The following is a 12,391-nucleotide window of genomic DNA, read 5'->3' on the forward strand; positions in this document are numbered from 1 at the left end:
CAGGTTGGCAGTCTTTATGCAATTTGCTATTTCCGAACCACATGATTAGCTATTTAGATCCATATAGAAATCACTCATTTTGAGTCAGCAGATTCCAAAATTCAGAGTTTTCTCCTCCTTAATTTAGGTAGAAGGACACGTTCATTTGCGTCCATGTTAGATATGTCAGTATATTGTTTCAGATGGAGATTGTTGGGCATATTTGTTGAAATGTAATTAAGTAAATAAAAATGTGCATTCTCTAACAACTTTAACTTTTAAAGGAGATGGTCACACAATTCAATATAGTATCGGACTAATTGGAGATTCGGAGTCAGACTCTACTCTATTCTTGGTTTCCCTTATGCAGGGTTCCCTTGTTATGTTGTTCATGCTCTATATGTTTACTCATTATCAAAAAGAATTTTTGGGCATATGAAAAAAGTCAGGCCCGCACATGAGGGGTGCATTGAAACATAATTAATGAAAAAAGCACTCTCTAATAATTTAAACTTTTAGATGAGATGGTCACAATTTAATATGGTATCAAAGTCGGACTCACTTTATTCTTGGTTTCCCTAATGTGCAGCTCCCATGTTATGTTGTTCGCACTCTATATGTTCACTCATTATCAAAATGAATTTTTATGCATATGAAAAAGTCATGCCCTCACATGAGGGGCGCGTTGAAACATAATCAAGTTAAAAAATGTGCACTCTAACAATGTAAGCTTTTAGATGAGATGGCCACACAATTCAATATTATGGATATATTGACTTTTGCTGCACATGCAATATTGATTTAGTATGAGATTAGCTTTCCCGCAAGTCTATGATACCTCTACAGAATTACTCCATCCCTAATTATTACGGAGTTGTTTTCTTGAGTTAATGATGATTGTATCTGTTGAATAAATATTCTTAATAAATTTCAATTGTTGAAAGTCAACAAAATCATAAAGAATGTTGCGTATAATGTTCTTACTGATTATGTCATACTAATTAGGAATCCAAGAATTAAGAAACTTATCTTATTTTATGTACCCCAAAACTCCTATATGAGGAGCCTTCTTGTAAGTACTAAGTTAACTATCAATTTCACATGAGTTTCTCTCTTTCTTCTTTCCCGAGCATCTTTTATTCATTTAATAGATGAGGGTTTCAGTCTTGTTCAATTTTCTTTTGCAGGTCGGGCAAGAATTAGTACCGTTGCTGCGAGATTACAATATGCGGCCTCAGGTGAGATCTTTCTCATTCCACTTTTTAGTATCTAAGTTGTTAATACTTCATATTTACAGATAACTTGAAATGGTACTACAAAGGTAGCATGATCCCTGTGCAAGGATGACATGCACTGAACAATAATGGATAAATAGTCACATTTTTTAGTCCTTTTTAAGACTTTTGTCCCTTAAAAATGCCCTCACAATTATTTATTTTTTTATCTGGATTTTGTGGTCGAATTTGTGTAAAGAAAACTTCACGGAAAAGCTTGTACTTAGAAAGGGGGTACAACAAAATGTTACCATCTCAAACAAAAAAAAAAAAAATAAGAAAGAAGAGGGGTACAGCATCCTTTAATTGGCGACAAGACTTTAAAATTGTAAATCCTTGTTTCTGCTGGACGTAGTAGTTCTTTTTATTCTTCCGCTTAAGAATATAATATATAATCCTGCTACAACATTCATTGTTCCGAGACTGATCTTCGAAGCAGGAAACTGTTCATTTGTAATAAACTAACAATGAAAGCTTGTGCAAATTTTATTTTATATTAAACAATGTACTGATATGAAAAATTGAAGAGGCACTGGAGGAGGGGACCAGCATATTAATCTCTTTGTTTGCTTGGTTTAATAAATTAGCACAACTTCCAGTCAGTTCAATTTTAAGGGAAAGAAGTACCCTCCCCTCATAGGATAAGGGGTTTGAAAATGCAACTGTTTGATGCACTGGCCAAATTGTGATTTTCAAACTGTCATACATGTCCATTTTTGAGGTAGGTTAAATATAGCTTCAGAAACTCAAGAATTTGGCAAGTATCTTCATTTGGTGTACTGAAGTAAAAGTCAATGTATACTAATTTACTTTGTTATCATGTGACTTATCAGAAAATCTTATATCTTTGTCAAAAAACTTCGTTATAATGCTACCTTCGATTGTACTAAATTTAATTATCCACTAGCTATGAAGAAAACATCACCTTATATTTTATCGCTATTGCAGGCTTTATCTTCCTATGTGTTTATAGCTGCAAATATCATCCTTCACTCAACTGAAGAGTACAAGTCCAGGCATCTGAGTGCTTTACTGCCTTGTATAATTCCTTTGTTGACCTCACACCATCATACACTACGTGGTTTCACCCAGGTTGGTTACTTTGTGTTGTGGATTTTGTGGCCTTTGCTTAGCATATTAATTGGCGCTATGATTTTGAATGTGGATGTTTAGAAGGGGAGCCTTGGCAGAACTGTAAAGTTGTTGCCATGTCACGGGTTCAAGTCGTAGAAACAGCCTCTTGCAGAAATGCAGGGTAAGACTGCGTATAATAGACCTTTGTGGTCCAGCCCTTCCCCGGACCCTGCGCATAGCGGGAGCTTAGTGTACCGGGCTGTCCTTTTTTATTTTGAACGGGGATGTTTTCTTGTTGTTTTGCAGTTATTAGTGCTTCAAGTTCTTCAAAAATTGTTGCCATCAGATTCTAGTGTCTATGCAACCATGACTTTAGAGGAAAGATGCTTTCAAGATTTGAGATCGTACTTGCAAGATAACCCTGACTGTGCACGGTAAGTTGTGTTGTATGAGCTTCTCTAAGATAAAAATTCTGTTTTTACTTTTCATTCCATTGTTTTCCCTTTAGCATAGACAAAAGACACTGTCTCACACAGTAATGTATGTACAAAAATTAGAACAAACTGGGAACTCAGTTAATCCCACAAGTGGGGTCTAGGGAGGGTAGTGTGTACGCAGACCTTACTCCTACCTGGTAAACAAACATGGATTGAGAAAAAAAGTATATATCGACACGGAGCAAAACAGGAGTTATGGTCTTAAATCCTCTATCACCAAACTGAAATTTAATATGTGATGACTCTAGAAGAACTTCACTATAGGACAGATTGCTTTTGAAAGGGAGGGAGGTAGAACTGCATTATAGGACAGATTACTATTGAAAGGGAAGGAGGTCACCGGATGTTAGGTAAGTTGGAAAGCAAACATATATCGTTCCCCTTAAAAACCTAACTGGTTTGTAACTAATAAATGGACGTTGGGCCTAACTCAACCTCAAAAGCTAGCTTAAGAGGTGAGGATTGCCCAAGTCCATATAAGGAGACCACCCATCCCCTTCATTGTCGATGTGGGACTCAACACCCCCGCTCACACCAGGACTGGACATCTGGAGCGTGGACAATTATAGAGGCCCAACATCGGGAAATCGGGATGGGTCCTGCTCTAATACTATGATAAATGGACCTTGGGCCTAACTCAACCTCAAAAGCTAGCTTAAGAGGTCAGGGATTGCCCAAGTCCATGTAAGGAAACCATCCATCCCCTTCATTGTCGATGTGGGACTCAACAGTAACCAAAACATCTTTAACCAAATATACCTATGAGATATTAAGCATATACATATATCATTCACGTTGGAAATCTAAATGCTTTACTGCTGAGATATTTGAGCAAAGTAGCCTGACGTGCTTTCCAAATTTCTCTCATATCATACTGCATTCGATACACTCTGAGGATTAGCTTTATGGTGTTATCCAGTGTGCAGAAAATATAGTGATATCTATATTATGTGTATAGACTTGAACTAAACATTTGTTTCTTTCTATCACAGGTTAAGAACATCAATGGAAGGTTACCTTGATGCTTTTGATCCAAAGAAGTCGGTCACACCAGCTGGAATTTTCAGTACTAGAGTTGAGGTGAGGGATATTGCAAATTGGTCAAGGCTTAGAGTGTCATCTTTCCTGTGGCAGATACATAGGCCTCATTTGTTTTTTTAAGATTAAGACGTCTGAATCTGAATACACATCTGAATATCAAGATGTGTATTAAGATTAAGACATATGAATCTGAATATATTAAGATGTGTATTAAGATCTGAATACTAAATAGTTAAGACTGTTTGATTTTTAACATATGAATGTATAAAATTTATCTTTATTTGAAAATTAATAAACATAATATTCAAATGATATACTAACTAATCTATCAATAAAATATATCGTTTTTAAAAATATGATAGTTGTTGGTGGTGATGGCTAATGGGAGAATGCCGACTAGAGGCGATGGTTGGTGGTAGTTTTGGTTGATGATGGTGGTTCATGCTAGTAGCTAGTAGTGATTGGTAGTGGTGGCGATTATGATTGAGGATGGTGGTGGTGGGTGGTGATAGTTAATAAGTCGGGTGGTGGTAGTAGTTGTGACTGAGGAAGGTGGATGGTGGGTGGTGGTAGGTTATAATAATGGGCAGTGCCGCCTTTGGTTGTTGATGATGATGGGGTGGTCAGTTGTGGCAGTTGAGGTGGATGAGTGTTGATTGTGGATAAGAATGATGGTGGTCGGAGTGGTGGGGATAGTGGGTGGTGATGGTCGATAATGGTGGCGGCTATGATCGAGGATGATGGTGGCGTGGTGGTGGTGGAGGTGGTAGTGGTGGTTGAGTATGGTGGTGGTGGCGGCGACATGGTGGTAGTTGATAATGGTAGGCGGTGACGACAGTTAATAATGGATATGTGATAGCATCTTAATGAAATTAAATCTCTATTATAGATCTTAATCATACAGACCTATTCAGACCCATTAAGTGGTTGTGAAGTAAAAAAAACAAGCACACTTAGTGATTAAGATCTGAATAATTAAGATTCAGACTTTAAAAACAAACGCACTTAATATCTGAGATCTGAATGATTAAGATTCAGACCTCCATTAAGTGCAAACAAATGAGGCCATAGTAACATTGGGAAGATTTTGTCCTTAATTGCCCTGCCTAATGGCTTGACGTGAACTAATATGATTATGCTAGGAAGTTGTCTCTGTGATTGCCCTGCCTAACTTCTTAATGTGAACCACATGTATTTTACCCTTGCAGTTTCAGAAGCACTGAAACTTTAATTTATCAATCATTGTGGTATGACCATTAATATGAGCATAAACTTGGCTAGTTCCTTAAAAAGCTTTAATCAACAATAATAAAACAATTCCCTTTATTAGCTGAAGTTGAAAGCAATTATATTGCTAAGTCAGGTATAGCAACCATATCTGCCAGTGTTGTCTTTGCCAACTATCTATTTCTAATTTCTGAAAGCATAATGTCCTTTTTTCCTTACTGGTGATATATGTAGGAACTTGAATTCGAATGTGTACCAGCAACCCTAATGGATCAAGTAATTAATTTTCTAAATGTAAGTGCTCACTTTCGCTATTTCATTGTATTTCGTGGTTTTGTTGCTCACTTCCCTTATTTCCAGGGGACTAGGGAGGATCTCAGATGCTCAATGGCCAAAGATGCAGCAGCTATCAAGAATGAAAGCTTGCTTGTTGACGATGATGGAAAGTGCAAGGAGATAACTGGAAATCTTACCGAAGGGCAAACAGTTCTGCCGCTGCAAGATATATCACTAGATTTCCAAAGGAAAATTACTGTTTCCAAACATGAAATGCAAAGTATTGATTCTACCGTCTTGTTGGAAAATGAAGGACCATTAAAATCACTACTAGGTAACTGGATTCAATACTAATTTCATATTGCTAGGCATCACCAATTTGGTATGAGAAGGTGAATTACACAGATAATCCGTTCGATCAGTAAGTTCATTGCTAGTGTAGTTTAGCTTGTGTGCTTGTCACTTGCGCCATGAACGTACTGTGCTTTCCTGGAATGTCCTCCCCATCCATTCCCTCGAGGAAAATTTCGTCTTGCTTTTTTATCTCAGCCTTGTTTCTATGTTAAGTGTCCCACATTGTTTAAGGTAATGAGTAGTTGTCTCCTTATATAATCTTGGATAGTCCTGTCCTGGGCTGGCTCCTTTTGGTTGAGTTAGGCCCAAGGTTCATTTTCTTAGTATGGTACCAGAGTCGGACCCGTCTCAATTCTTGGTTTACGCAATGTTGGATTCCCATGTTATGTGTCCGCACTACATATGTCCACCCTTGGGCATGGTGGGGGGCCTGTGTTTAATGTTTCACATTAGTTGAGAGAATAGGCTGTAGTCTCCTTGTAATTTGTATGGTCTTAGGCAATAGAGTAGAGATGGATTATCCACCGTCAAATCACATTTGTAAGAGGTTATTAGTGAGAGGAATGGATTTTCCCTCATTGCTCTACTTGGATTCCCGGAGCACCAAGAAAGGTATGTTTCTTTGTGTGGTTGGTGGCAAGGGAAGTGATTTTGACAGCAAAAAATCTGAGAAAAATGAGGATCACGTATGCAGTTGGTGCTTCATGTGTAAAAGCTTGGATGAACATGTAGATCATCTACTATTGCATTTTCAAGTGGCTAATCGTTTGTGGAGGGCGGTTCTTAATTTGTTTGGGGTGCGATGAGTGATGCCGGGTTTAGTGAAGAAGGCGTTGGATAGTTGGGCTCACAAGAGGGGAGAGAGAAGTCCAAGGGCATGGAGTGTTACCCCCATAGCAATCATATGGGTTACTTGGAAAGAGAGAAATAGGAGGGGGCATTTGAAGGAGTGGAACAAGAGTTTGTAAAACTACAAAGTAATCTTTTGTTTCTAGTTTCTTCTTGGTATTCTCATGAGGTCCCTATTTGTATAGATGATTGGATGTAGGGGTGGGCGTCGGTCGGTTCGGTCGGTTATTATGAAAGTACAGTTCGGTTTATCGGTTTTCGGTTTTGTAATATTAATAACCAAACCAAACCAAAGTATTTACGGTTCGGTGCGATTTTTTCAAGGTTCGGTTCGGTTATTTCCGGTTTAGTTTTTCGGTTATTAACGGTTCAAGATTTTAATATCCGGTGTAGACTACGAATCTTTAATTGCAGCAAACTTTTTCTGTTTCTAGTTGGCAGCATCCGATATAAACAACATCAATAGCTACAAGAGTTGAACTTGTACCAATATTAATTACCTGAATAAAGAGCAACATGGATTATCAAATAAGTCAACACTAGCTTAGCAGCTTTCTGCATGTAGAAAAGTATGTGCACTTGCATATCATTCCAGCAAATAAATTAAACTGAAGTGCTAAAGAAATAAATGAATCAATCTTTACATAAATCATACGTAAAAGATTTCCTTCCAATCGTACAAGCTAAGAACAAATGAAACTACAAAACAAACTAATTAAAAAACAAACTACAACAGCAGCATACATCTCAAGCATACCTCTACCGCAATTCGGTTTTTCGGTTTAACCGAAAACCGAACCAGTAAAACCGACCACCGAACCGAACACCGAACTTTTTAAAACTATAAACCGCAAACCGACCGAATAAACCGAAAAACCGAAACCGAATAAGCCGAATTTTTTGGTTCGACCGGTTTTTTCGGTTTGGTCGGTATTATGCCCACCCCTAATTGGATCTCCTTTGTTGAGAACTATATTTTTGGTGTAGGTTCTCTTCCTTTGGTATACGGCTTGTATACGAGGTTTCTCCCAATTGTTGATAAAATTATTTACCTTATAAAAAAAGGGTCTTAGGCAATCTTCCCCTTATGAGCTAGTTTTTCTGAGTTGAGTTTGACCCAAGGTCCATTTCCTTAACATTCTGAAACTACAGAAAAGGATGGAAACGAAAGGAAAGCGTAGAAAATTTTCCATTCCCTTGTTCTCTTTTAGGTAACTGCCAAAGTTTTATACTTATTCGTCGGTTGTGACGCCAAACATGAAGATGCTAACTCTTAAATTTCTTCACTTCTATGCTGGATAGAATATCTGAGTATAACAGTTCATGCCATTAAGATTACCAGCTTGAAGTTTCTTATTCCTTGTCAGCTTATACTTACCTTGGGATGTGTTTAATTTTGTTGTCGTGCCATAAACTTGGAAGTTATGGACTTCTGCAATTTTTAATCAAGGCCTAGAATTGAATTGGTTCTTCGACAAAATGGAGATACTTGTTCGCAAAATTGGAATTACATGATTGTTGATGCACGTTAGCTTTGTTAGAGATTTCACTAGTTTCTGTTTATGTAAAGTTTATCTGCTCCTTCTGATGTCATAGAAAGGCTGCCTTAATGTAACTTATCATTTATACCTGCTTGTCACTGACAAATAAAGCTCAAACTCCATTGCTAGTCTTTGAATACAATATATATGTAAGCTTAACCTTAATTCTGATGGGACTCTGTCAACCCTTCAGGAGTGATGTGCTGCAGTAATATGTTAAGTAACCATGTGAACTTGTATGATATATAACAGTTGTTATGTGCTGAAAGTTATAAGAAGGGTATTTCCCTCGCTTTCCATAATTTACATCTCAAGTATTCTCAAGATTTATTTCATTGATTATCCTACTTGGTTCTTTTGTGTAAATACAGACATAGAAAAGGAAGATCAGCTTCTTGATCAGTTGCTGCACTTAAAAACTGTAGCTTTTGAGAAGTTGAAAGCAAGTCGGCAAGATATTATCCTCGTAGCATCACTAATTGATCGGATACCTAATCTTGCAGGATTGGCCCGAACTTGTGAGGTGTGCAATCACGTTGTTGTTTCTGTGCTTTGTGGATTTTGGTGTTGGTATGTGCATGTTTTTTAGTTTCAGGTGGTTCATTGTTCTTCTGATTAACTGATAGCAGGTATTTAGAGCATCTGCACTGGCCATTGCCAACAAAAACGTAGTGAAAGACAAGCAATTCCAATTGATCAGGTTCTGATAGTATTACTCTCTCTTGCTTTGCTTATACTGCATGTCTTTGGGCTTTGCTTTAATTTTTCACAATGCAGATGTAAAGAAATCTGAAGCAAGAGAGGTTGCAGTGAAATGGATGAATGATGAGATTTCTTGCCTTCATATAGAGAATAACTAAATCTTTCTATAACTAAAATTTTCTATCTCATTCATGTTAATATAATCGAGGATCTGATGACATCCTTGAATAGAATAAAGATGATGTCATTGCTGTTGCACTATTGAAAGAAATACTAGATTGCCTGATATAATGAACTAACCCACAAATTCATTGACGTCTCTTAATATTTCATCTCTTTGTGCAAAAACTAATGGAGTGTCAAGTAAAACTTATGGATTAACATTATGGTCAAGGTGATTTTAATGAAAGGAGCTGCGTGTTTACAGCAAATGGCTACAAAATGTACATAGAAAATTGATGATTTCAAGAAGAAGAATAGAGCTTCTTGTATTTCTGTATATTATTCACATCAAGAGTACTGATACTTATACAATGAATCCTATGGATAAACTAGGAAAAGAAATCAGTAATTGCTACAATTAAGCTACAGAATAAAATAAGCCTATAATTAGGCTAGAGAATAAATCTAATCTAATCAAATCTTCCTACTAATTACACTAATCAACACTCCCCCTCAAGTTGGTGCAAAGATGTCGCACATGCCCAACTTGCAAACCAAAGTGTGAAGTCTTTTTGCTGAGACCTTTTGTGAGCACATCTGCTAGCTGCTTTTCTGACGATACATGAAGCAAACTCAAGGTACCACCTACAATCTTTTCTTTGATGAAATGTCGATCAATTTCAACATGTTTTGTTCTATCATGTTGAACAGGATTATGAGCTATACTAATTGCAGCCTTGTTGTTGCAATATAACAAAAGCTTCCCTGTCTCAGACAATCTCAATTCATCCATTAACTTTTGTAGCCAAATCAGTTCACAAACACCCTGGGCAATTGCTCTATATTCTGCTTCTGCACTGGATCTAGAAACAACATTTTGTTTCTTGCTTCTCCAAGTAACTACATTCCCTCCCATGAGTGTACAGTAACCAGACGTAGATCTTCTGTCATCTAGAGATCCAGCAAATCTATAGGTGACCATGTTTAGAGAAAAGTAGACCCTTTCCCAGTGCAGACTTCAGATACCGCAAAATGTGAAAGACAACTTGCATATGAGGATCTCTTGGATCGTGCATGAACTGACTCACCAAGCTAACTGAATATGCCATATCTGGCCTAGTGTGAGAGAGATAAATAAGTTTTCCAACCAACCTCTAATATCTCTCCTTATCAATAGACTTTCCAACCCTAGTTTGTAACTTGTGATTACTTTCAATGGGAGATTCTGCTGGTTTGCAACCTGCCATACTAGTTTCTTTCAAGAGATCTAAGATATATTTCCTTTGAGAAATAAAGATTCTTCTTTTTGATCTAGCAACCTCAATTCCCAAGAAGTATTGCAACTTCCGTAGATCTTTGATCTCGAATTCCTGGGCTAACAGCTTCTTCAATCGGGCCATCTCTTCATTGTCATTCCCTGTCATTACTATGTCATCAACATAAACTATGAGAAGAGTGAGTTTACCCTTTTGGTGTTTCATGAAGATGGTATGATTGACATTACTTTGTTGGGAACCGAAGGAGATCATTGCTTTGCAGAATCTGTCAAACCAAGCTCTTGGAGATTGCTTCCATCCGTACAAGGCTTTCTTCAATCTGCACATTTTTCCTTGACTTTGTTCGGTATCAAATCCAGGAGGAATCTCCATATACACCTCTTCTTCTAAGTCGCCATGAAGAAATGCATTCTTCACATCAAACTGTTGTAAGTCCCAATCAAGATTAACTGCACAAGACAAAAGTATTCTAATAGTGTTCATTTTTGCAACAGGGACAAATGTCTCCTGATAATCCACTCCATAAGTTTGAGTGAACCCCTTAGCCACCAGTCTTGCTTTGAACGTTTCAATCGAACCATCAGCTTTGTGCTTCACAGTAAAGACTCATTTGCAGCCAACCAATTTCTTATTTAGTGGTAAAGTGACAAGATCCCAAGTCTCATTCTTTGACAAGGCCTTCATTTCTTCAATCATAGCTTGCTTCCATTTAGAATATGCAAAAGCTTCCCTCCAATTCTGGGGAATAGACACAGAAGAAATAGACAAGGCAAAAGCTCTATAGGAAGGAGATAAGGAATTATAGGAGACAAAGTTAGATAAAGGATGTTTGGTGCAAGATCTGACTCCTTTTCTGTGAGCAATAGGTACATCTAACTCACTAGGAAATGTAGATAACTCACCAGTAGAAAAAGTTTCAACAGCAGAAGAGGGATGAGCTTCAGTAGATTGCACGGTGACTTCTTCAGCTCTTTTTTTTCTTGAATACTCAAATCAGGTTTATCCAAACGCCCAATAGTCTCCCCCTGAATTCTTTCTTCAATTTCACATTCTCCTATCTTAGTGGCTTCAATAGTGGGAATCATTTCAACAGTGGGAATCATCTCTTCATTCTTATAGCTCTCCCCCTAAAGAGGTGATGGTGTTTTATTGTAATAGGGCTCAGATTCTCAAAAGGTAACATCCATGCTGACGAAGGATCTCCTAGAAGGAGGATGATAGCATTTATACCCTTTCTGTGTTGGAGAATACCCAATAAAGACACATTTAATAGCTCTAGGATCAAGTTTTCCGGAACTCCTAGTGTGAACAAAGCAAACACAGCCAAACACCTTCGGAGGAACAATATAATCATTCTTACCTTCGAAAGGACTCTGAAAATTGAGGTTTTTAAGTGGCATTCTATTGATAAGGTAGGCAGTCACTAGAATGGCATCCCCCAGTAAGGTTTTGGTAAATTCATAGTAAACATTAGAGATCGTGCCACTTCTAGCAAATGCATATTTTCCTTTCAGCAACCCCATTTTGTGCACTAGTACAAAGACAACTAGTTTGATGGATTATCCCAAAAGACTCCAAATACGCACCAAAATCTTTACCCGTATATTATGTGCCATTGTCAGTTCGCAAGATTTTTATCTTAACCTCAAATTGGGTACAAATCATCTTATGAAACGACTTAAAACAGGAGAAGACTTAATTTTTTGCCTTTAACAAATATACCCAAGTCATCCTAGTGCAACAATCAATAAAAGTAACAAACCATCGACTACCAGACAAGGAAACTGTTTAAGTGGGACCCCATACATCAGAGTGAATAGTTGAAAAAGGGATAGTACTTTTATTGTCACTTAAAGGATAAGAGTTTCTAGTGTGTTTGGCATTTTGACAAGCATCACAAGACAAAGATTCAAACTCAGTTCTAGAAAACAAACTAGGATATAATTTTTTTAGAACAAAAAAAGATGGATGCCCCAACCGTCTATGCCACTGTATTATTTCTTGGTTGACGTTCTTATTTCCTCCAAAAAAGGCTTGACCAAAGGCTCGAGTTCCATCAATCCAATATAAGTCATCATGCAATCTACCACTGTCAATCCTCTTCCTTGTTTGAAGATCCTGAAACACACAATAATCAA

At 37.4% G+C, this 12,391-nt stretch overlaps 1 protein-coding gene across 2 annotated transcripts in view; it reads left to right on the plus strand.

Annotated features, from left to right (window-relative positions):
- LOC104224633 (uncharacterized) overlaps positions 1-12,391 on the plus strand; it is a 44,955-nt gene that overhangs the window by 29,077 nt on the left and 3,487 nt on the right. The window contains exons 26-33 of one of the 2 annotated variants that reach the window (XM_070152989.1): positions 1,167-1,217; positions 2,202-2,345; positions 2,634-2,761; positions 3,817-3,904; positions 5,327-5,386; positions 5,453-5,702; positions 8,484-8,635; positions 8,742-8,812. In XM_070152989.1, the coding sequence (XP_070009090.1) occupies positions 1,167-1,217; positions 2,202-2,345; positions 2,634-2,761; positions 3,817-3,904; positions 5,327-5,386; positions 5,453-5,702; positions 8,484-8,635; positions 8,742-8,812 (944 nt within the window). Of the gene's footprint in view, positions 1-1,166; positions 1,218-2,201; positions 2,346-2,426; positions 2,509-2,633; positions 2,762-3,816; positions 3,905-5,326; positions 5,387-5,452; positions 5,703-8,483; positions 8,636-8,741; positions 8,813-12,391 lie in introns of those variants that run through there. The other variant, XM_070152990.1, reaches the window with a different exon arrangement.

Source organism: Nicotiana sylvestris, chromosome 8, assembly GCF_000393655.2.
Source record: "Nicotiana sylvestris chromosome 8, ASM39365v2, whole genome shotgun sequence".
Lineage (NCBI taxonomy): Eukaryota > Viridiplantae > Streptophyta > Magnoliopsida > Solanales > Solanaceae > Nicotiana > Nicotiana sylvestris.